This window comes from Coregonus lavaretus (genome assembly GCF_964263955.1).
Source record: "Coregonus lavaretus genome assembly, chromosome: 5".
NCBI lineage: Eukaryota > Metazoa > Chordata > Actinopteri > Salmoniformes > Salmonidae > Coregonus > Coregonus lavaretus.
The window spans coordinates 41,713,166-41,739,380 of record NC_139992.1 but is presented as its reverse complement, the minus strand read 5'-3'; the positions used below and the strand labels follow the sequence as shown (position 1 = coordinate 41,739,380).

The 26,215-nt window shown below is 43.8% G+C and overlaps 1 protein-coding gene across 5 annotated transcripts in view; it reads right to left on the bottom strand.

Annotated features, from left to right (window-relative positions):
- Positions 1 to 26,002, bottom strand: part of LOC311129029 (myotubularin-related protein 5-like) — a 70,391-nt gene extending 44,389 nt beyond the window's left edge. For 3 of the 5 annotated variants that reach the window (XM_084161279.1, XM_084161280.1, XM_084161281.1), the window contains exons 1-2: positions 25,967 to 26,002; positions 25,323 to 25,557 (exon numbers count right to left, since the gene is read on the bottom strand). In XM_084161279.1, coding sequence (XP_084017405.1) covers positions 25,323 to 25,377 — 55 coding nt within the window. In that variant the 5' untranslated portion in view covers positions 25,378 to 25,557; positions 25,967 to 26,002. The remainder of the gene's footprint in view (positions 1 to 25,322; positions 25,558 to 25,966) is intronic. The other 2 variants (XM_084161282.1, XM_084161283.1) reach the window with 1 other exon arrangement.
- Positions 26,003 to 26,215: the final 213 nt, after the last annotated feature.

The window sequence follows — 26,215 nt, the reverse complement described above, 5'->3', positions numbered from 1 at the left end:
ATTTTCCAGAATCAATGTTCATTGATACTCCTGTTTTAGTAGGGTAAAATCAGAGTAAGAAGTGATCTTTCATCTTTGTTATTGTGAGTGGCAGGGGGAGGGGCTTGATGTGTGGGGGAGGGGCTTGGTGTGTAAATGGGAAGGTGCACAGTCACAGCAGAAGGAGTGAAGGAGACAAGACCAAATAGACAAAAGCCGTGAACATGCGGACATAAGCGTTCATAAAAACAAGAACAAAATTATAATACTTGATTCTTGCGATACAGACATTTGCAATTTTGCGCTTAAAACAAACTCAAATTAATTAGATATATTGCTCAGCCCTACATTTACATTTCAGTCATTTAGCAGACGCTCTTATCCAGAGCGACTTACAAATTGGTGCATTCAACTTATGATAGCTAGTGGGACAACCACCCAATATATATATATATTTCTTTTATTGGGGGGGGGGGGGGTAGAAGGATTACTTTTATACTACATGAGTCAATCGTAACGTGGTAGGTAGGCAGTGGCACATCACTTATGTGAATTCTGGTTGTGCTGCTTTTTGACTGCAATACCAGTGTTACACTAGTGCAGACATCCTGATGTTATACTAGAGAAATTGTGTTTCCATAGCTAGGGCTGCCTTGGCCCCAAGTCAGAGCAGGTCCACTGAGGCCATGGCCCAGGGAGTCCCAGGAGCCGGGCTGTTTTTGGTAAAACACCAGGGTAATTTGGAGGTGGAAACACAAAAGTCTGAGGCTTTTTAGTAAAACACCAGGGTAAATCTTCAGTGGAAATGGAGTTGACATGCAGAGTCACTGGGCCCACAACAAACTTACAGTAACCTAAAATTACCTTTAATAATAATAATAAATGTCTCACAATAGACTGCAGTTACCGTAACAGATACAGTCAGGTAAACACCCTGGCAGAGTGATTCCTCTGCCACTAGGTTGCGATATGCTATCAGCCTTGGGCAGTGATTGGTGTGGATATAGTAAAATCTAAAATCTAATTTGATTTGTCACATGCTTTGTAAACAACAGGTGGAGACTAACAGTGACATTCTTACTTACGGGCCCCTTCCCAACAATCCAGAGAGAGAAACAAGAGAAATAGTAGAAAAATAGTAACAGAAGGAATAAAGCCACAATCTGCACTATTCAAGCTGATCTAACCCCCCAAAAAAACAAATACACAATGAGTAATGTTAACTTGGCTATATAGTGGAGATAAGCATTCTGGTTTATGGCACTGAGTACACAGCCAGGCTGCAGGACATCCTGCATCTGGTAAAGGTCATATTACCAAGCAGAGCTGAGGGAAGGAGTCTGCCTTAAGGAACGGACACAGCGTTAGTGTTTGCTGGCCGAGAGTACTTAGCACCTCTGAACAAAGTGGCGGCTGTAATTTGTAAACCGAGTGCAAACAGATTCTACATGCAGAAACGGATGAAAATGTCGGCAGTCAGACGCCCAGGCGGGTAGTCCCTAAAACACACTGTGTAGTCAGCAAGCGAACAAATGGCAGACAAACGGCACACCATAGTTAGGTGCAATGTGTTTTCTTAAGCGCTTCTAAGACAGCTAGCAAAATGTCGCCTAGTAGCTAGCTGGCTACAGCAGGCCACTGTGTTTAGGCTAATGAGCTGCTAACTAGCTAGCCAATTAGACATACTGTATAGCTAAGAGAACTATAAAATCAGCTAGCTCATTTCATTTTAGCTTGTTATCTTTATGTATTTATCATTGTAAATTAAAAACACATGCTACAAATGCATGTGTAGATAACAGGCATGGAGGAGGGTGAAAGGATTTGCCTCTCCAGCTGTCAGAAAAGGGAGAGAGTAGGCTACTAGCTAGTTAGATAGGGCAGGTCATTTTAAGGGAGGACATTACGAAAATATTCTCCACTTCTAGTCCCTAGAGGGGAAAGCTATGAAGACCGACAGAGTCAATAGCAACCACAGGAGGCTGCTGAGAGGAGAACGGTTCATAATAATGTCCGGAACGGCGCTAATGGAATGGCATCAAACACCTGCAAACCATGTGTTTGATGTATTTGATACCATTCCACTGATTCCGCTCCAGCCATTACCACGAGCCCGTTCTCCCCAATTAAGGTGCCACCAACCTCCTATGATAGCAACATAATAATCAGGGCTGTCTAATTGTAATATAATGCTGTGAAAGCCTGTCTGCAGATGAAGAGGTTCCAATGAATGTCCCAAGAGACTGCTGGCACATCCTTGTATGCCATGAGTGGTATGTGTACTTATGTTACCAAATGTTGTATACAACAATACAGTTAAAAGTCACAATGTAGCTATTACAACTTGAGCGGGCCAATCCTGCTCCTGGGAGGTGTGCAGGCTTACGTTCCAGCCCAGTACTAACACACCTGATTCAACTTATCAAACCTAATGAGTTGATAATGTGTATTGTTGCTGGGCTGGAATAAAGGTCTGCTCACCCAGTAGATCAGGGAGTGGAGCAAGGTTGGCCAGCTCTGGTATGGTAAATTTTTTGTTCACCTGAAATTACGCTCTAGTAATAATAACCTACTTAGATTTCTAACATTTACAAACAAGTTGGCTTATATGTACATTTTGAAATGATATGTTGATTCATTCGATGTTGCTTCATTGAAGTGTTTGTTTTAAAACTATTATTCAAGAGTAACTAGTGTCAATGTCCATCTATCCTGCAATAAAAAGGGGTAAAGATCTGTCTCCAATGTGATTGTGTTTCTGTGTTTCTCAAATGAACAATAGCGTTGTGAGCTTTCCAATCTGTTAAATTGATTTGATTGTCACTCTGTTCTCAGGATATCAACCATGTTGCTGCTTATCATAATGGTGTGCATCACCGATGCAGCCATAGGCCCACAGTATGATGGCATTACTGGCCTTTTCGGCATGTGCAATGTGCCCTTGTCATTGTACACCTGAAGCAGAGAATAGCTAAACTCACACATTGTTTGAACATTGTTAAGCTGGCTATATGTTCTCAATTTAAAATGACTTGGGCTCCCCTGAAATTCTCCTGCCGACGCCGCGTCTGGTGGAAAATGCACTGTTAGTCAGTAGCACACAGATTCCCACATTCACACTCTCTGTCAGTGTACCCGAGTCATCCTACCCATCACTTCCAGTGGCTCTCTCCTCCTCCTTTCCATCCCACTCTCCCTCAGCCCATCAGACTCCTAACAAACAGAGGAGAGCTCAGATCCATGTGATTCATTTTCAGCGGCTGTGTGTTCAGTCAGCCATCTGGAACGGGAAACGCAAGCTGACTTTCCTTGACTCCCTGAGTGCTGATGGAGGAATACTACAGTCTCACTCCGGTTCCAACATTCCCAGGACCCATTCCAGGATTCTTGATTTCCAATATATTTATGTTGCTGAGTCAGCGAAACAGAACAGGCTCTTAGGATTTCCATTAATACATGGCATGGAGGACAACACACACACACACACACACACACACACACACACACGCAGGCGTTTAGGGATGCTTTTAGTGTTTCAGAGGTATTGCTAATGGATTTCCTCTCTGCTGCTGGTTCTGTCTCTGTGGGATATCACTGCTTTTAAACACTTTACAACAGTCAAGTCATTGGCTCCTTCACTTCTACCTAAAAAGAAGAGGCCTTTTCACTTCAGCATTGCATAGAGAATCATGCAAGAGCATGTATGCACACAACCACTGGTTGTCATGACAACAGTATGTGTACTGCACAACATAGAGCCTAGAAGCCTGCAATTTAATGAAGCTTACCATGACAATATACATAAATCAGGAAACAGAATAGGCCGCCAACTGTCTGCAAGTCTAAAACATTCAAAGGGACCTGGTCCCTAGAAAGGTCTGTGCTACAGAGATGTACCTGGCTTGGCCAGCACAGGGAGGCACCGGGTACTAGAGCAACTCATGACCCGCCAGTCAGCCCTGTCTGGTATACCCCGTGGCCATGGGGAATGCACCCAGCAACCGGATGACCAGCTGGCATCAGGACGGGCGAGACGGAGTGGGGACTGGGGTTGGCATCCAGTCAGTGTACAGGTCAAATATAGACTCAATGACATGATCAGATGACTGATTAAACATGACGGTTTGCCTTACAGTGGCAATCAGCAGTTGAAACAATAACAAAGCGTTCGCCCTGCCCGTTTCGGTAAAAATGTGTGGGATGGGGCTGAAGAAAAGTAACCACTCTCAAATTCATCGACAGAGATATGGATGCAAGGACTGACCATCTGTGATATAAAAATTATAGTTTCAACCATGTTGAGGCTATATAGTGTTTTACTTTGTTTACAAGCATTGGTGTAAAACAAGCTTATATTTTGGGTTCTGATGGGCTACGACAGTTGAACTAAGCTTATGAGGCATGTATAAGTTATATTCTTCAAGAATCAAATGGGTACATAATATGTCATTCATTTATTAGTCCAAAAATTGATGTAGTAACTGCAGATTGCCTCTTTAAAGTGGCTGTTGGTATTCGAAGAGGTGAGAGTTTTGGCTTTAGTTTTGGTGTTTACCTATGATTCTGCAATGGTTAGGCACATTCTGAAAACCTACTTTTTAGTGACCGGTGGCACAAGCAGGAGCCTTTGCATAATCCTTAGTTAATCCTCCCTGTAGGTGAAAGTTGAGCCATTTTGGGGTTTGGCTGATGGGAAATGAACAGGCCCTAGGCCCTGGAGGCACTATCAACATTTACAGTAAAGGGTGTTACCTGCAAACACAAACAAAAATACTATGATTTGAAATATGAATCATAGCTACAGTTCTAGAGAGGCAGTTGGCAGCAGCATGTCAAAATTAAAGTTAGGCCTATGCCTGGTGACAAAGAGGTATTTGCATGAGTGAGGTTTGCAGGCCATTAATCAGTAGGTTCCCCCTGCGAGAGGCCCAGTGACACACTCAGTGTGACACAGTGGAGGTGAAGTGAAACTAGGAGCAGGTGATGCTTATTTTGGGCCATGGTCACGAGGTGAGAAAGTTAGCGGATGTTAGAAGGTGTGGACTGAGTGGTTCTGCTCTTCCAGAGAAGAGGGAAGGTCTCAGACAGTATTGTAGTGCTTCCCCTAGCATCACAAGGTAGAAGTAGCCACTAGCCACCTGATGTGTTGGTAGCAGCCCTGACCATAGTTCTTTAGACCTCACCCTTAGAAAGAAGGCTGACATGGAGATCACCTGTATAGAGACCATAGTAACCTGAGTTAACTCCAGGGGACCCACAGGACTGTGCAGGCTATTGTTCCAGCCTCAGGCACAAATATGTGAGCTGATCAACAGTGAAACCTCAGCAGGGTGAGTCTGGGCCAACCTGGACAGTCAGGTAGACTAGACTACAGTTGTCTCCTGGGTGATGAAGTAACAGAGTCTGATTTAGGGGCAGAGCATTCAGACTGGAGCGTGACTGGAATGTGAACTGAGCCGGGCAGCGTGAGGGAATGTCAGACACTACTATCAGCGGGACCTGCTGTTGGGTAATAACTACTGGAGGTGGAGAAAGAGAGGGAGGGAGAGGGGAAGAAAGGTGGTGAAAGGTGAGAGGTAAGAAACCGGTGAAGCAGGGTCAGAGTTGAGGTGGGGGAGGGGTCCTATGCTGACAAGGTGCTGAGATGGAGGCCTTAGATCAGGGTTTCCCAAACTCGGTCCTGGGGCCCCCCTGGGTGCACGTTTTGGGGGGGGGGGGGTCACTAGGACCGAGTTTGGGAAACCCAGCCTTAGATCACCATAGAGCCAGTGACTGAAACACTAAGTGATCTTGGAGGATAGACAGTTGGAATAGTGACTGGCTGTAGACTGATAATGATCATATGGTCTTGGATGGACAGTCAAGGGTATTAATGCACTGTTGAAGCTAGGAACATAAGCATTTCGCTACACCTGCGATAACATCTACAAAAAGTGTGTGACCAATCAAATTGTATTTTATTTGAAAGCAGGCTGATAACAGCTCTCTGTGTGTGTTGTGTTCTTGGCATCAGAACAGACCACAACCACAGCTTCTCGCTTTAGTCTCCAAACCACTATGACGTGACAGCTGGTTACCATGGTTACTGTAACTCACATGATAAATTAGCACAAAACGGTGTGTGTGTGTGTGTGTGTCTGCATGGTGACAAAATGGGAGCTGCTCTGGGGCCTGCCATCACATTACATCACTTATGCTTAGCACATAGGTCATTATCTTGATCTAATCTTCATAGTTTCAACATCATCAAATATGTTTTTACCTGATAAAAAAGATGTCAGGACACTTGAAGCTAACAAGGTTAGCGTGCCATAGTTATTGCACTGTGCAGCTCTGCATTTTTCAGGCTCCTGAGGTCAAACCACACATGGCCAGAGAAGTGGATCCATTACAGGCCCGATGCACAATGCACTCTTTCTCCCTCGCACACAGTATACAGGCCATAAACCTACTCAACACACATAACACAAACAGACACCATGATATCATTTTCAAGCCTATCACCACACCCACTCACACTGTCCTCTCTGTAATGCACTCTGACACAGTCCTCTCTCTATGCTGCACACACACACACACACACAGCAGTGTTGATGTGTAATATGAATGAGGGTGAGTCAATCTCTCTGCTTAAAAGCAGCAGTGCAGGCCCACCCAGACCCAGGCCTCTACTTGGCTCAGAGACACTGGGTGGGATGCACAATGTGACTGGACACTGGAAAGTATGGCAATAAATTAATTAATAGGATCCAAATATCTCTAACATTTGTTTTCAGAATTTGGCAACAGTAGACACCAGGAAGAAAATATCACTATGGAAAAAAAGATGAACCCAATCCATTTTAAAGCGGTCTCCTGTAGCAACCAACACTGGCATGCAGACAGACCAGAAGGGGGAAACCGCCATCGCCATGGTGACCATGAGGGTCATTTTCTTTGCGCAAAAAACTTCACTCACATCCTTCCTGCTAAACTAATACCCCCCTCTGTCGGCCCCTCTCCCCTCCCCAAACCAAAAACGCAGGCTTTCAAGGAGAGGAAATTCTCTATTCTGTGAGAGAGAAAGAGGCTGTGTCCCAAATGGCACCCTATGTAGGCTATCCGAAATGCACTTCCTGGTCAAAAGTAGTGCACTACATAGAGAATAGGGTACCATTCGGACAAGAGAGATGTGACCAACAAGTCTTCGCTTTAACTTTTCACTTTTTGTTTTGCAGCAAAACAGTCAAGGTCACGATTCGCCTCCAAATATGGTCGACTGATAAACATAATTTACTACACTTCCTTTGCAGTCGTCTGCGTTTGTCTCTGAGGTCTGTCTTCTGTTTCCATCTCCTCCTACTCTACTACTTTCTGGCCATTGCGACACACACACACACACACGGGTGAACTTTCCAGTGAATCTTAGTTCTGTGAAGTCAGACTTTTTTTCTAATATCAAACTAAAGTGCCTGTTCTGTTTCAAACTTCTCCATTTGAGCCCCTGTCTTTTCTACATTACCGGTATGCAAATACAGCAGCCTACAGCATCTACCTGCCCTGTCTCAAAGCCCTTAGTGCCCTGGTCTAGAAAGAGTGTTTTGGCTTTGCTTATCATGGACGGGGTCAGGTTTGGGGTCAAGGAGAACTGATCTTGCAACAGTTCATAAGCGTCACATTCCTTCATTGAACTACTCACGCACTATACACACACTCCTGGCCAGCCAGCAGCAGCACACAGTCTGTTAGGTGACAAGCTACTAAACTAGAGTTGTCAACATATCACATTCACATCACAGCTGTATGCAAACAGACTAGGAGGAAAGGATCCAAATATCTCCAACTTTAATTAGTGACACTCTTCAGCATGTTAGCACAGTGCTATGCTAATGGATATAGCCTACAGCTTTTAGGCCTGTAGTGGTCATTGACTTCTAGAGCAGGGATCATCAACTAGACTAGGGCGGTATACCGTATATATACCCTTAACTGAGGTATTTGGGAAAAGCGACTGGATGGTTGTTCAATATCTTTTTTTATACATTTGAATATTTGTAGCTACTTTTTAAGTAAATACCTGCAGTCAACTTGTGCAATATGTTAGGAGATAAAGAACATTGCATTCTTCATTTCACTGGTCACATTATGATGTTGCTTATGGTAGTCCCCAGTCATTTCACGTGGTTTTTGTTTACAAGCACACGACGAGAGACCCTTGTGAGTCACTCACTGTTGTACAGCATGCGCCAGGTGATCTAATTACAGTATGGAATTCGCAACTAAATGTTTTCCAGCTAGATATCTTATAACTATTAAGTTAACTGTCTAAAATGTGCTAAATGCTCTGCAGCTGTGCATTTGGTTTGCTAATTTAGTAGCAAGTTAACTATCTAGCTAAGTGGTTAGCTTCTTCCAAAATCAAGCATTCGCTTGGTAACAGCAGAGAATCCCCTCCTGGATCAAGAGCCTTGCAGGCTATTATTCACAAACTGTGAGTAGAGTTTGAGAGTTAATTGTATAGTTTAGGTCAGAAACTGTACAAAATGTTCGCAATGCGCTCATTAGCATTTAGTTAGCATTCTCTATGAGGATTCCTTAGTACTTGTTAGCACTCTGGTAAGTGACATCTTATGGACTTTGAATATTAGTACTCTTTAAATAAATACCTGAAGTCAACTTGTGCACTAGGTAATACATAAAGCAGATCGCGTTCATCATTTCAGCCGTTAGATAATTTTTCATTATGAAGCTTTTTCATTATGAAGCTTACCGTTACTAGTTTTCCAAAACCGGTGTTTGAGCCAGTCACGTGTGTTTGTTTACAAAGAAGCACAACGAGCAAAATTGGGAGCTTCGTAAGGTGAGTCATCTCTGCAGCGCAACTCCTACTAATATTTGCCAGATATATATATATATATATATTTGAAGTCGGAAGTTTACATTTACATTTTAGTCATTTAGCAGACGCTCTTATCCAGAGCGACTTACAGTTTAGTGAATACATTTTTTTTTTTATACTGTCCCCCCGTGGGAATCGAACCCACAACCCTGGCGTTGCAAACGCCATGCTCTATCAACTGAGCTACATCCCTGCCGGCCATTCCCTCCCCTACCCTGGACGACGCTGGGCCAATTGTGCGCCGCCCATGAGTCTCCCGGTCCCGGCCGGTTGCGACTGAGCCTGGATTCGAACCAGGATCTCTAGTGGCACAGTTAGCACTGCGATGCAGTGCCTTAGACCACTACGCCACTCAGGAGACTAGTAGCTACTAGTTTACATACACTTAGGTTGGAGTCATTAAAACTTGTTTTTCAACCACTCCACACATTTCTTTTTAGCAAACTATAGTTTTGGCAAGTCGGTTAGGACATCTACTTTGTGCATGACAAGTCATTTTTCCAACAATTGTTTACAGACAGATTATTTCACTTATAATTCACTGTATCACAATTCCAGTGGGTCAGAAGTTTACATACACTAAGTTCACTGTGCCTTTAAACAGCTTGGAACATTCCAGAAAATGATGTCATGGCTTTAGAAGCTTCTGATAGGCTAATTGACATCATTTGAGTCAATTGGAGGTGTAGCTGTGGATGTATTTCAAGGCCTACCTTCAAACTCAGTGCCTCTTTGCTTGACATCATGGGAAAATCAAAAGAAATCAGCCAAGACCTCAGAAAACAAATTGTAGACCTCCACAAGTCTGGTTCATCTTTGGGAGCAATTTCCAAACACCTGAAGGTACCGCGTTCATCTCTGCAAACAATAGTACGGAAGTATAAACACCATGGGACCACGCAGCCGTCATACCGCTAAGGAAGGAGACGCGTTCTGTCTCCTAGAGATGAGCGTACTTTGGTGTGAAAAGTGCAAATCAATCCCAGAACAACAGCAAAGGACCTTGAAGATGCTGGAGGAAACAGGTACAAAAGTATCTATATCCACAGTAAAACAAGTCCTATATCGACATAACCTGAAAGGCCGCTCAGCAAGGAAGAAGCCACTGCTCCAAAACCGCCATAAAAAAGCTAGACTATGGTTTGCAACTGCACATAGGGACAAAGATCGTACGTTTTGGAGAAATGTCCTCTGGTCTGATGAAACAAAAATAGAACTGTTTGGCCATAATGACCATCGTTATGTTTGGAGGAAAAAGGGGGGTGCTTGCAAGCCGAAGAACACCATCCCAACCGTGAAGCACGCGGGTAGCAGCATCATGCTGTGGGGGTGCTTTGCTGCAGGAGGGACTGGTGCACTTCACAAAATAGATGGCATCATGAGGAAGGAAAATTACGTGGATATATTGAAGCAACATCTCAAGACATCAGTCAGGAAGTTAAAGCTTGGTAGTAAATGGGTCTTCCAAAATGGACAATGACTCCAAGCATACTTCCAAAGTTGTGGCAAAATGGCTTAAGGACAACAAAGTCAAGGTATTGGAGTGGCCATCACAACGCCCTGACCTCAATCCTATAGAAAATGTGTGGGCAGAACTGAAAAAGTGTGTGCGAGCAAGGAGGCCTATAAACCTGACTCAGTTCCACCAGCTCTGTCAGGAGGAATGGGTTAAAATTCACCCAACTTATTGTGGGAAGCTTGTGGAAGGCTACCCAAAATGTTTGACCCAAGTTAAACAATTTAAAGGCAATGCTACCAAATACTAATTGAGTGTATGTAAACTTCTGACCCACTGGGAATGTGATGAAATAAATAAAAGCTTAAAAAAATAATTCTCTACTGTTATTCAGACATTTCACATTCTTAAAATAAAGTGGTAATCCTAACTGACCTAAGACAAGGAATTTTTACTAGGATTAAATGTCAGGAATTGTGAAAAACTGAGTTTAAATGTATCTGGCTAAGGTGTATGTAAAATTCCGACTTCAACTATATATATATATATATATATATATATACACACAAACACAGTATCTCACAAAAGTGAGTACACCCCTCACATTTTTGTAAATATTTGAGTATATCTTTTCATGTGACAACACTGAAGAAATGACACTTTGCTACAATGTAAAGTAGTGAGTGTACAGCTTGTATAACAGTGTAAATGTTCTGTCCCCTCAAAATAACTCAACACACAGACATTAAATGTCTAAACCGCTGGCAACAAAAGTGAGTACACCCCTAAGTGAAAATGTCCAAATTGGGCCCAATTAGCCATTTCCCCTAGTGTTACAAGGTCTCAGGTGTGAATGGGGAGCGGGTGTGTTAAATGTTGTGTCCTCGCTCTCACACTCCCTCATACTGGTCACTAGAAGTTCAACATGGCACCTCATGGCAAAGAACTCTGAGGATCTGAAAAAAGAATTGTTGCTCTACATAAAGATGGCCTGGGCTATAAGAAGATTGCCAAGACCCTGAAACTGAGCTGCAGCACGGTGGACAAGACCATACAGCGGTTTAACAGGACAGGTTCCACTCAGAACAGGCCTCGCCAAGGTCGACCAAAGAAGTTGAGTGCACGTGCTCAGCGTCATATCCAGAGGTTGTCTTTGGGAAATAGACGTATGAGTGCTGCCAGCATTGCTGCAGAGGTTGAAGGGGGGGGGTCAGCCTGTCAGTGCTCAGACCATACGCTGCACACTGCATCAAATTGGTCTGCATGGTTGTAGTCCCAGAAGGAGGCCTCTTCTAAAGATGATGCACAAGAAAGGCCGCAAACAGTTTGCTGAAGACAAGCAGACTAAGGACATGGATTACTGATGAGACCAAGATAAACTTATTTGGTTCAGATGGTGTCAAGCGTGTGTGGCGGCAACCAGGTGAGGAGTACAAAGACAAGTGTGTCTTGCCTACAGTCAAGCATGGTGGTGGGAGTGTCATGGTCTGGGGCTGCATGAGTGCAGCCGGCACTGGGGAGCTACAGTTCATTGAGGGAACCATGAATGCCAACATGTACTGTGACATACTGAAGCAGAGCATTGGACTCCAGTGGCAACCTGTGAAGCTCTGGTGAACTCCATGCCCAAGAGGGTTAAGGCAGTGCTGGAAAATGATGGTGGCCACATAAAATAGACACTTTGGGCCAAATTTTGACATTTTCAAAAAAACATGTATTAATTTTTTATTTAACCAGGTAAGCCAGTTGAGAACAAGTTCTCATTTACAACTGCGACCTGGCCAAGATAAAGCAAAGCAGTGCGATAAAAACAACAACACAGAGTTACATATGGGGTAAACAAAACATAAAGTCAAAAATTAAAACAGAAAATATATATACAGTGTGTGCGAATGTAGTAAGTTATGTAGGTAAGGCAATAAATAGGCCATAGTGCAAAATAGTTACAATTTCGTATTAACACTGGAATGATAGATGTGCAAAAGATGATGAGCAAATAGAGATACTGGGGTGCAAATTAGCTAAATAAATAACAATATGGGGGTGAGGTAGTTGGGTGGGCTAATTACAGATGGGCTGTGTACAGGTGCAGTGATTGGTAAGCTGCTCTGACAACTGACGCTTAAAGTTAGTGAGGGAGATAAGAGTCTCCAGCTTCAGAGATTTTTGCAGTTCGTTCCAGTCATTGGCAGCAGAGAACTGGAAGGAATGGCGGCCAAAGGAGGTGTTGGCTTTGGGGATGACCAGTGAGATATACCCGCTGGAGCGCAGACTACGGGTGGGTGTTGCTATGGTGACCAGTGAGCTAAGGTAAGACAGGGATTTGCCTAGCAGTGATTTATAGATGACCTGGAGCCAATGGGTTTGGCGACGAATATGTAGTGAGGGCCAGCCAACAAGAGTGTATAGGTCACAATGGTGGGTAGTATATGGGGCTTTGGTGACAAAACGGATGGCACTGTGATAGACTACATCCAATTTGCTGAGTAGAGTGTTGGAGGCTATTTTGTAAATGACATCGCCGAAGTCAAGGATCGGTAGGATAGTCAGTTTTACGAGGGCATGTTTGGCAGCATGAGTGAAGGAGGTTTTGTTGCGAAATAGGAAGCCGATTCTAGATCTAACTTTTGATTGGAGATGCTTAATGTGAGCCTGGAAGGAGAGTTTACAGTCTAACCAGACACCTAGGTATTTGTAGTTGTCCACATACTCTAGGTCAGACCCGCCGAGAGTAGTGATTCTAGTCAGGTGGGCGGGTGCCAGCAGCGTTCGGTTGAAGAGCATGCATTTAGTTTTACTAGTGTTTAAGAGCAGTTGGAGGCTATGGAAGGAGTGTTGTATGGCATTGAAGCTCGTTTGGAGGTTTGTTAACACAGTGTCCAATGAAGGGCCAGATGTATACAAAATGGTGTCGTCCGCATAGAGGTGGATCCGAGCTTCACCAGCAGCAAGAGCAACATCATTGATATACACAGAGAATAGAGTCGGCCCGAGAATTGAAACCAGTGGCACCCCCATAGAGACGGCCAGAGGTCCAGACAACAGGCCCTCCGATTTGACACATTGAACTCTATCTGAGAAGTAGTTGGTGAACCAGGCGAGGCAGTCATTAGAGAAACCAAGGCTATTTAGTCTGCCAATAAGAATGCGGTGGTTGACAGAGTCGAAAGCCTTGGCCAGATCGATGAAGCCGGCTGCGCAGTACTTAGGGGTGTACTCACTTTTGTTGCCAGCGGTTTAGACATTAATGGCTGTGTGTTGTGTTATTTTGAGGGGACAGCAAATGTACACTGTTATACAAGCTGTACACTCACTACTTTACATTGTAGCAAAGTGTCATTTCTTCAGTGTTGTCACATGAAAAGATATACTCAAATATTTACAAAAATGTGAGGGGTGTACTCACTTTTGTGAGATACTGTGTTTGTGTGTATATATATATAAGTTAACTATCTATTATGTTTTTACAGTCTTATGTCCCCAAAACGTTTTTGCTCAGAAAACTTGGGGGGCCAAATAAAATCAACCACGGGCCAAATTCGGCCCGCAGGCCACCAGTTGGGGAACCTGTTCTAGAGCCTTGGTTGCAGTCTTGTTTAACAGAGAACAGTGACAATGAGGAGAGCTGTTACACAGGGCATTGGCCACGGAGATTGACCACAACAGACAGAAGGCCTATGGCTTAATGACCATGCAGTAGTCTCCCAATGATCTCCTCTGAGTAGGACAGGGGTGGGTGGCTCAGGAAATTCAAACACAATAGATTTACAGCAATCAAACTTATCAAAACCCTCTCCCTACGCTTCACTTACAGCAAGTAAACTGATGGATAGAAGATATGTTCACTCACTAGGGCTGGGAATTGCCAGGGACCTCACGATACAATATTATTACTAAATAGGTGCCTATACGATATGGATTGCAATTCTCACGATTCTATTGTATTGAGATCTACGATATTGAGATCTACGATGTGAAGCCGTTTGTGGTGACAAAGGGCACGATATAGCATCCATAATAATATTGCGATATGTAACTACTCTTTCCCTTTACCAGCTCCCCAGGTACTAGTGTCTACCTCCCATGGCCATCCTAGTAGCTATCCCATCCAAAAGCATCGTCCTAACCCCACACCATCCATCACACCCAAAAGGTAGGAGTTTATCTCCAAGGTGTCAAAAGGTCACGCTGTTATGTTTGCTCTTCCGCTGGCCAACACAGGAAAGAGGCAGTGGATGATTTAGCCACAGAGTTTCTAAACCCAGAGGCGCAACAATGCGAGACTTTTGGGAACGCTTGCGAAACAGACTAAGCAGACCAGGCCGGGGTTTGGGAAGTCAATGAGAGAAGTTAAAAATTATTTGTTAGTAGTTAATTGTCTCGAAATCTAAAGGCACAATCTAGATTCAAGCCAATGTTTTAAAGTGTCACTCCAGTCTCATTTTCACCTCATTTAACACCTGATTTACTTAACATAAGGCACATCTCAATAGGTGGTCCAGGTAAGTCATGACATTGCACAAGTGGGGGGTGAGCCTTTCCTCTTTTGTTCTCTATTGCTCCTATTTTTATTTTATTTTTTATTTAACCAGGTAAGCCAGTTGAGAACAAGTTCTCATTTACAACTGCGACCTGGCCAAGATAAAGCAAAGCAGTGCGATAAAAACAACAACACAGAGTTACATATGGGGTAAAAAAACAAAGTCAAAAAATACAACAGAAAATATATATACAGTGTGTGCAAATGTAGCAAGTTATGGAGGTAAGGCAATAAATATATATATTGTTCCTCAATCAAGGCGGGAGGCTGATGATATCACGACATCCCATCAGACCAACTCCTTGAATGCCCTACTCCTTGAACTTTGCAGTTATGTCAACAAAAAAAAAACTTTTGCTCAAAACATATTTTTTTACCCTTTAGTGTGTGTACGTTACTGTATTTATACTTGGGATATCGCTTTTCAACAGTAAAAGTTTTAAAAAACGCTGTAGGACGCCTATCAAAATCACACTTTAATAGAAAAGTCCACAACAATGCTTAAACAACATTAGGAGACCACTTGAGGTCTGTAAAAAAATATGCGAAATTTAGATTTTTGGGTGTAATTACCCTTTAATTCAAGTGTGCACCTAGCAAGAGGCTGTTTAGCTGTGTTTTTGTAGCACACATGGGATGGTAGAGTTTGCAAACCCAATACCCACTGGATTTATGGAAATAATCATGATAATTCTGCCAGGTAAGCATAGGCTACTTTGTAGTTAACATTTAATTGAGAACGTTTTTTGGGAAAGCCTTTCCATCTACCAGAAGACTGTTTTCATTAGCATCATCGCTAACGGCTACACAAAGTGGTAGACGCACGCACCACACACACACACAGACGGGCATTCTCATTGCCCCTTCAGAAAGTTGCAGGAAATACGAATCACTGATGCATTCTGTTCATGTCTTTTGATCAACTCGGGCAAAATAAAATGTTTAATACCTTTAGTTGATACCCTACTTAAGGTCAATATGTTTTTGAATATTGTTGAATTCCGTTTTAATGCCTGAATTCCGTGACGGCCCTAGTTGAGGCTCTCCACTACCTTATGTTCTTGCAGTGATGATTCACCATCTTCATCAAATGTTTTCATAAATTATCTGCAGATAATCGCCAAAAAGCCTAGGCCTACCAGTTGCCTATGTAAATTAGGGAGTCAAATAAAACGGCTCTTTCACTGATGCCATTCGGTTGCATGGCTACCCACACTACTTGCTCCGGCCAAATGCTACAGCATGCCCACTGATGTTAGTTTCTTCTCTGCATGGAGTCTGGATCGGTGTGTCTCCCCGACCATTCACCGAATGCGAACACATTCTGGGCCATCTGATTGGTTCAGAACCCGATGGGTTGAGCCAGAGCTAGAACACATGTTGGTAAAGCAGCGGTTAGAAAATGTGTCATTGGCTTTGATACTCTGATTGGTTAGAGACTATCCAATCGCTGATGACTTGATTTTGTACAACGCCTCTCGTGCCCTTCGTCACCACAAACGACTTCAATGATGGCAGTCTCAAACTAAAGTATGTAGAGAAAGAGCAGCGGAATAATTTAGTTTGAGTCGTCACGCTAGCGATTCGGTAGGCTACTACACTGACTGAGGCGACGAGAGTCACTCACTTTAACACAACAGCGTCTGGCAAGCCCCAACATCCTAGGAAAGGAAACCTAGGATATCCTTTGGTTTACTTGTCCCGACGCGACAAATTAACTTTTAACAAGGCACACCTGTTAATTGAAATGCATTCCAGGTGTCTACCTCATGAAGCTGGTTGAGAGAATGCCAAGAGTGTGCAAAGCTGTCATCAAGGCAATGGGTGGCTACTTTGAAGAATCTCAAATATAAAATACATTTTGATTTGTTAAACACTTTTTTGGTTACTACATGATTCCATATGTGTTATTTCATAGTTTTGATGTCTTCACTATTATTCTACAATGTAGAAAATAATAAAAATAAAGAAAAAACGCCTTGAATGAGTAGGTGTGTCCAAACTTTTGACTCGTACTGTACATATTACATAAATTACCTCAACTACCTCGTACCCCTGCACATTGACTCTGTACCGGTGCTCCTTGTATATAGCCTCGTTATTGTTATTTCATTGTGTTACTATTTCCTTTTTTTATTTTGCTAATTGTTTTTAATTTTTTTACTCTGCATTGTTGGGGAAGGGCTCTTAAGTAAGCATTTCCCAGTGAAGTCTACACCTATTGTATTCGGCGCATGTGACAAATACAATTTTATTTTGACTCCGCATGGCTGGCTATGTGAAAGAAAATAAATGAATGTGCCAGAAACAATAATTTGGCTAAGTGGATTTCGACTCATTGTTACCACTTACACATTACATGGGACGTGCAAATTCACGAGCATCATGCTCTCTCCCTCCTCTGTGTAAAGAAATTTGACTGCAACCAACCAAAGCGCACACAAATTGTACAGGGAGGCGGAACAGAAAGCAGACTGCATTTCCCTGTCGTCGCTCGCTTTGTGACTGACAGGCGCCTATCCTATCAATAGATCACTAGAAGATGCATATCTTTCATTCTAGTGGGAGATGGCTCGACGGACTAGCGAATTGAAACTTAAATGAAAAGTAGCCTACTTAATACAAAGGCAACAGTAAACATGTCGTCCCCCACGAATGATGCAGCGGCCCCCTTTGGGACAATCAGTGTAATTTGGTAAATGACGAATCTCAATGGCAAGACTCATCATTCATTAGGTAGTAGTCTGGAAAATATTGCGTCTAGAGACCTTTGTTCATAGATGCCACATATCAAGTTTCGTGCATATCGGTCATTATGTGCCAGAAGAATAGCATTTTAAGTGTTATTCAAGAAATTCAAAACCATCATGCCGGACCTTATGGGACATTGAGGCAAATGTGTTCCTTGTGAGGCGAGAGAACTATGGACCTACAGTCATGAAATTTGGGACAACGGGGTGAGGGGCGTGACCCTTCAAAGTTTGCATTTTCAATCTCTTGTTATAGCGCCATCATCTGGCCAATTTGTGTAATTTTGTAAATGCCGTATGTATGGCAAGACGGATCATTCACCAAGTTTCGTCAAAATCGGTCAGCGGTGTCAGATATCACGTGTGACTAAAGTACGGACTAACGGACGGAGACAAATCCACAGTCCCCTCCCCGATTTCATCGTGGGGGACAATGAAGTGGAAAAAGTAGCTGAAAATGAGTCTGTAACCGGCTGATTAGCTGACGGCCGGCGCTAATGGAAAACACTGCCTAGTAGACAGACAGGTACAGAGACACCGAGAAAAGAGCCAGTGGACCACACTTTGAGGAACGCAGTACATTTGCATATTAACAGACAATCTTATCTGGTGTGACCTACAAGGAGGGGTGCATACAAAAGACGGCAGGGGTGGGGGGGTGAACAACACACAGTAATAATCTGGATCCATAAATCAAACAGCTTTCCTTGGGAGAGGGGAGGGGGTGGGGTTGACAACTGTAAAAAATAAATATCACCCATTCACCAGAGATGAATAACCATCCAATCAGGAGCAACCTTTTCCGGTCCAGGACCAATCAGCATTGCTTCCTCTGTCCCTTTCAACCAATCAGATGCTGTGTGCGGGATTAGGCCAAACACAGTGGGACACCAGATTATAATTCATTTCTTTCCGAGACTAAACTGTGATGGCGATGATGAAGAAGGGGAGGGGGTCTTGATCATAGATAAACTGTACGGGCCTAACAGACATAATCTAGTCCCACTGCTGAATTACCCTGGGGGGGATTGGAACGATTACTCGTCTAACCCCAGGCTGACTGGGAACAGGATTGCCCCAGTCCTGCCCTGAGGGGTAACAGCAGGAGGGGAGGAAGGGTGAGGGGGATAAATTATCCAAATTCCAGGGAAGACAATCAAAGCAAAGCATGCTTCTAGTAGGGCTGGGAATTGCCAGGGACCTCACAATACAATATTATCACGATACTTAGGTGCCAATACGATATGTATTGCGACTCTCACGATTGGCTAACTTTTTAAAAAGAAGATTGAGCACAAGCTATGAAGGAAAAATACTGGATTATTGGTGCAGGTACAGCCTACTAGCGTAAAAATAATATTGCGAAATTTGCAAAACGATAAGACATATCGTAAAATAATATCCCGATATGTAACTGTATCGATTTTTTCCCCCACCACTAGCTTCTAGAAGTGGTTCACTGAGGGCAGGCTGCAGGACCCTGGGGCACTCGGCTGCCTCCTGAATAAGAATCATTCATTACAGCAGACAGAGAGCCATGAAACAGCCACACGCACACAGCCCCGGGCTGGGGCAGGAACATAAACAAAAGTCCCACACTAGAAGAGCAGTAGGCTTACATCCAGGTCAGAGTCGGGACCAGAGAGTCACTTTACATAATGTCTGCAGGGAAAGAAGTATCCGGCACAAGCCCTGAGCGAGACCAGACCAGCCAGTATTCAGTGTAGCTCCACACTGAGACAAGCAGTGGCTGTTTATAGCCTAACAGACAGGGAGAGGGTAATGTTACCAAGATACCATGGGATGAAGAGTTGTCATGTGAATTTCTATCTCTAATTCAACCTAAGCTTGAATCATTACCAGAGGTTGTAAAGCTCTGGTTTTAATCATCAATGATTCAAGGTCCACAATCCACAAGTAATTATCGGTAAATTTATTCAAGGAGAGCTCTGCTCAAAAACGCAAACATACTGTTTTTATACCCCTTGACAAACAAAGACACTATGCTCCTCCCACCTTTAGGTGGCTTTCTTAAACAGTTCCCGCCTTCCCCCTTGAATGGTTAGTAACGCCCCCTCTGTTAGTGGGTTGACACTACATGATAATTCTAACATTTATACTGTGTTTGGGGTGAAATTCTTTAGTCATTATTCTTAAAATCCAAATTAATCTAACAAGAGTCCCTTTGCCATGCCAAATACACAGAAAGACACAGAAAGGCACATTCCGACACACACACAGGAGCACACAGGCATGCACGTCACACACTCACAGCTCTGTCCCCCTTCCAGTAGCACCCCCGTCCCCTATGAAAGACAGATTGTGAGGTCTATTTCTGGAGATCCTGAGTGGCTGCAGCCTGGCCTGCTCTGGAACCAGGGAGGAAGTGGTAGCCCACAGATCGAGATGGGCATTCGCTGGCAAGATCACGGCACTCCTCTCTCTCGCCTTCTCCCTCACTCGTGTCCTTTTCCGCTGCATTGGTTGTTGTGGTGTTTCAGTCTCACTTTGGCCATCTCCAAATGTAAAGCTGCTTAAAATCGTCCAGCAAAATGTAGGCATATCTATGCACCTGACCTAAAGAAGCAAATCTACAATAATTAAGAATTTCAACAAGCATTTTGCTACGGCTGGCCATGCTTTCCACCTGGATACAACTACCCCGGCCACCAGCTCTGCACCCTCCACTGCAACTTGCCCATGCCCCCCCCCCCCTTCTCCTTCATACAAATTCAGACAGCTGAAGTTCTGAAAGAGCTGCAAAATCTGGACCCCTACAAATCAGCTGGGCTAGACAATCTGGACCCTTTCTTTCTAAAACTAGCTGCCGAAATTGTCGCAAACCCCTATTACTAGTCTGTTCAACCTGTCTTTCTTAACGTCTGAGATCCCCAGAGATTGGTAAGCTGCCGCGGTCATCCCCCTCTTCAAAGGGGGTGACACTCTAGATCCAAACTGTTACAGACCTATATCCATCCTGCCCTGCCTTTCGAAAGTTTTTGAAAGCCAAGTTAACAAACAGATCACCGACCATTTCGAATCCCACCGTACCTTCTCCGCTATGCAATCCGGTTTCCGAGCTGGTCATGGATGCACCTCAGCCACGCTCAAGGTCCTAAACGATATTATAACCGCGATTGATAATAGATAGTACTGTGCAGCCGTCTTCATCGACCTGGCCAAGGCTTTCGACTCTGTCAACCACCGCATTCTTATTGGCAGGTTTCTCTAATGACTGCCTCGCCTGGTTCACCAACTACTTCTCAGATAGAGTTCAATGTGTCAAATCGGAGGGCCTGTTGTCTGGACCTCTGGCCGTCTCTATGGGGGTGCCACTGGTTTCAATTCTCGGGCCGACTCTATTCTCTGTGTATATCAATGATGTCGCTGTTGCTGCTGGTGACTCTCAGATCCACCTCTACGCAGACGACACCATTTTGTATACATCTGGCCCTTCATTGGACACTGTGTTAACAAACCTCCAAACGAGCTTCAATGCCATACAACACTCCTTCAGTAGCCTCCAACTGCTCTTAAACACTAGTAAAACTAAATGCATGCTCTTCAATCGAACGCTGCTGGCACCCGCCCACCCGACTAGAATCACTACTCTCGACGGGTCTGACCTAGAGTATGTGGACAACTACAAATACCTAGGTGTCTGGTTAGACTGTAAACTCTCCTTCCAGACTCACATTAAGAATCTCCAACCCAAAGTTAAATCTAGAAATCGGCTTCCTATTTCGCAAAAAAGCCTCCTTCACTCATGCTGCCAAACATGCCCTCGTAAAACTGACTATCCTACCGATCCTTGACTTCAGCGATATCATTTACAAAATAGCCTCCAACACTCTACTCAGCAAATTGGATGTAGTCTATCACAGTGCCATCCGTTTTGTCACCAAAGCCCCATATACTACCCACCACTGTGACCTGTACGCTCTTGTTGGCTGGTCCTCACTACATATTCGTCGCCAAACCCACTGGCTCCAGGCCATCTATAAATCACTACTAGGCAAATCCCCGCCTTATCTTAGCTCATTGGTCACCATAGCAACACCCACACGTAGTATGCGCTCCAGCAGGTATCTCTCACTGGTCATCCCCAAAGCCAATACCTCCTTTGGCCGCCATTCCTTCCAGTTCTCTGCTGCCAATGACTGGAACGAATTGCAAAAATCTCTGAAGCTGTAGACCCTTATCTCCCTCACTAACTTTAAGCATCAGTTGTCAGAGCACCTTAGCGATCACTGCACCTGTACACAGCCCATCTGAAATTAGCCCACCCAACTACCTCATCCCCATATTGTTATTTATTTTGCTCATTTGCACCCCAGTATCTCTATTTGCACATCATCTCTTGCACATCTAGCATTCCAGTGTTAATACCAATTGTAATTATTTTGCACTATAGCCTATTTATTGCCTTACCTCCATAACTTGCTATATTTGCACACACTGTATATATATTTTCTGTTGTATTTTTGACTTTATGTTTTGTTTTACCCCATATGTAACTCTGTGTTGTTGTTTTTAATCGCACTGCTTTGCTTTATCTTGGCCAGGTCGCAGTTGTAAATGAGAACTTGTTCTCAACTGGCTTACCTGGTTAAATAAAGGTTAAATAAATAAATAAAAAAGCAGTGGGTGAATCTCCTGCCTATCAATGACAAGAATGCTGCTCACTTGTCGCTGATAGGTATTTAGTTTTATAATGAATTGGACACAACACTATAGTAGGTGGCATTCTTCATGCTTCTCTTGCCTATACAGATCTGTGTACCTCTATCTGGGCTGCATGCTGTTGTAAAGGGAGCTGAGGCGCAGCGCTGAGCTCTGGTCCAGGCTCTCTCACTGTGCCAGAGCTGTCACTCCTGGGTGAAAAACAACTGCCGTGCATTCTGTCTAGTCCCCCACTGCTGCATACACAAACAGTAACACTCCTCCAGTTGCCTGGGAGGGAGGTAGAAAAGAAGGGGTCAGAACGGAGAGCAGTGTGTGTGTGTGTGTTGCGGCTGATAATGGAATGAGGCCCTTGGCTTCTACAAAATGACTGACAGCTCCCCACCCACATGAGAACACACACCCCTCTCCCAGTTTTCATAGAACACAGACACACAACAGGGGGACAATCTGGATTCTCGCTCTAAACACGTCTCCCAAGGGTCCTCTCTCCTATTTCCTGTTTGGGCCGGGAGCCCCATGGACGGAGTATCCGATTCGCTGCAGTGTTCTCAGCACAAAAGGGGAGGGCTGTCAAAACAGACCTACACAAGAAACCCCAGTCAGGCTGACCACAGACCGGCCATCTTGTTCCCCATGTGAAGTCTATCTGATGGATGAGAGTCTGGGTTGAGCACAATTATCAGGCAACCTGACACCTTAGTGACTAAGGGAATGTGTGAATGGGAGCTGCAGGCAGCGGTCATCAGGGCGGGGGCATGTCCTACAACCACAACATTGACTGTATACAGTACAGTAGCAAAACCTGTCCCACATGGTGCAGAGGTTTTGTTCCTCTGGATATCCTCTTCTAATAATTCAACTGATGAATGCTTTAAATTGTACACTGTCGACTCTAATTCTAAGCCTAGTCACATACAGTTAAAGGATGGGTGTACGCAGGTAAAAGCCTTTCTCCATCGCTGAATGTCATTCAACATCACTGAATGTTATGTTGATGATGTAATCACCCAGGAGGCATCTTCTCTAGAAATAAAGTGATGTTTTAACAACCCAGTCAGTGGAAGCAACTTGCAAACACTGATCTCACACACCCAACCTGTCAATCAGCAGTTGTGAAACATTCCAGGCCTGTGTAAGTGTGTTTGTTTCTGTGCGTGTCAGTCAAAACACAGATGAAGCAACACCTCCACAACTGTGCTTTCAGGACACCGCAGAACATGCAGGCTGCAGCTCTGTCATAATGTCAGGGAGCATCATGCTCTCTCTGGCATGCGAGAATGATGTCAGAAGACGATGTCATTGCCCCTTGGAGCATGCATCAGCCTAACAGAATAAAGAGTATCAAACTGGAGTATCGATCTGATTGCAGAAGAGGGGGTATCCACTTTAGGTAATGAGTATGGAGCCAGGGAGTCAGTGTTCTGGAACAGGGGGGGTAAGACTCTAAAATATGCTTGTGTTGTTGAAAAGTAAAATGCATACGTTAAAGAAAGAATAAGATGTAAGATGCATATGTTGCAACAACTTATTTACTATGCATGTATTTATTATGCATTGGGCTGCTGTAAAAGGGTTTCAACTACAGATAAATCATCATCACCCCTGAGTGTTGTTTTTATATTGGGTACAGATGCCTCATTTCTCCTTGATCACCTCAGCGCTTGGGGTTTTAATGTCTGCTTCCCAGATGCTTTACAGGCCTAGTCTGCATTCAGCAGCAAGAACAGCAGGGTAGAAACAGGAAGGAGAGACATTCTGCAGTGTGTGCAACGTCCACATTATAACATCGTCCACATTATAACATCGTGGCACTGAACCTTGCAGGTATTGGCCCCCTTCAATACAGAGATGCGTTAAATGTATGCAAAAAAAAAATTTATGTCAAACCTCGTTAACTTTCTAACCAAGAAATAAGTACACAAGCCAGTTCTTGCTTGATTTTAGACGCAGAGGACTTGTCATAGTTCGATGTTTCTGCATGCTCCATCTAAATAAGTCAGACAGAATCCATTCTATAAATAAAATAAGTTACAAGTTTCCAACTAGCTTAATATATTCATCGGATAAGGTGGCTTTAATATTTCATGGAGAACGGGCCATTATACCGCACGGATCTAGGCCACCATACAAACGGGGGGGGGGGGGGGGGGGCCTCAGATAACGGTCCCAACACTCAGCGTCCGCAACAACACAACAGGAAGAAAACGGAGCATCTACTGAGCTCCGTTCTGGCCGCTCTGGTTCAAGTGGCTTGGGGAGGGGCACAGCCATCTAGTTAGTCCACAAACAAAAACAGACAAAGAAAACAACAAACAATACTTCAATTTCTAACCAACAATACTTCCATTTCTAAAACATATATATATGGTTAGTTGTTCACAAGCATAGGCAGTAAGAATAGTACGCTTTTATCAAGCAAAGATTTGCTTGCTTCTCAGAATGACCAGTTGGTCCTTTTACTTTCTACCTTTTTTTATGTAAAATCTCGACACAAATCTGTGACATTTGCACTAACTCATTCCTGTTAGCTTGGCGAGCAGTGACAGAAAGTGGTTTCGCTTTAGTTAACTAACAAGTTGGTTTAATAAATCCGTATTTGCTAGAAGTCTACTCTAACCAACGCAGCCAGCACGTTAACTAGCTAGCTAGCTAACAATTAATTATAATACACCAAGCTAATTAGCTTGCAAGTTCACATCAGTTATTAGTTAACGTTAGTTAGCTAGATATATAGCAATGCAAAATTATGCATGACAGCAAAAAAAATGCAATGCAGACATTCACTCAAACTCTTTCCTCGTGGTTTGAAATGACACCAGACGGCGGGCTAATCTCGAGAGGCCTTTGACATCCACGATTTGTAGTTCAGTGCCCTGCCCCATAAGACACCCCAAAACTGTGGGACGCCGTTTTGTCCTGGCCCGTCCCCGCCTCCCGTTCCTCCGCCTCCTCCTGTTTACCAGGGCTGAACCGCGGCTAATACGCTAGCATTAGCGAGCTAGCACTTATGAAAATAGCTAGCCCAACACTCACCTCTCTTATCGAGGTCGTAACCGACCACCACGAAGTAGTCCGCGAGCCTGGCCATCTCGGAGTTCACGGTGACAGGCCTTTATTGCGGTATCCTTTCCCTTTACCGTCGATATTCCATTCACATTCTGTTGGCGAAAGACACATCACGGGCGACAGTACCATCCTTCCAGCTGTATCCTGCCGCCATACTGTCAGTATGCCTTGCCCTGACAGCGGAGTGTGATGAGTCTGCGCACTGGGTTACAGAGAGGGGCGCATGGCAAGAATGTCCCACAACGTCCCATTAATGTAGTTGGGTGTAGATCCTTTCAAAAAACTATAACCACAATTGCCTAGAAATGCCGCACTTAGCTAGCTAGATGCTGACAATTATCTTACTGAAAACATGCAATATTTGCGGTTGAATGATTCTGAACAATTCGTATATTTAGCATGCATCAATAACATCTTGGCTACAGGGCATGGTACACTTGGGAAACCTTATGTAATCTACCAAAGTACATCAACATATCAAATAAACACGTTAAAACAAGTCTGACAGCTCAAAGGGGCTATTTACAGTGAAAATGACAAAACTGTATCATAACCTTACTGTTCACTCTCTGTCAATATTTTGGGTATCTAAACTAGAGACCATTTCTTACCCATATATGTCACAAGGGTTCCCCAGCCTGCATGTAATTCCTGAAATACTCTGGAATCAGAGGGTCTGCCAGAACTGATCAGAGGACAGCCCACAGGAATGCCTGCTTTCGCAGTGTGTGGTCAAAACAGATGGTAGCCCATAAAGTTGAAATGTAATGTAGATCTATACAGAAAATAATCGGTATAAAATAGGATTGATACATTTTCAGTTTTACGCAGTATGCTTGTATGAGAGAGAGATTGAATAG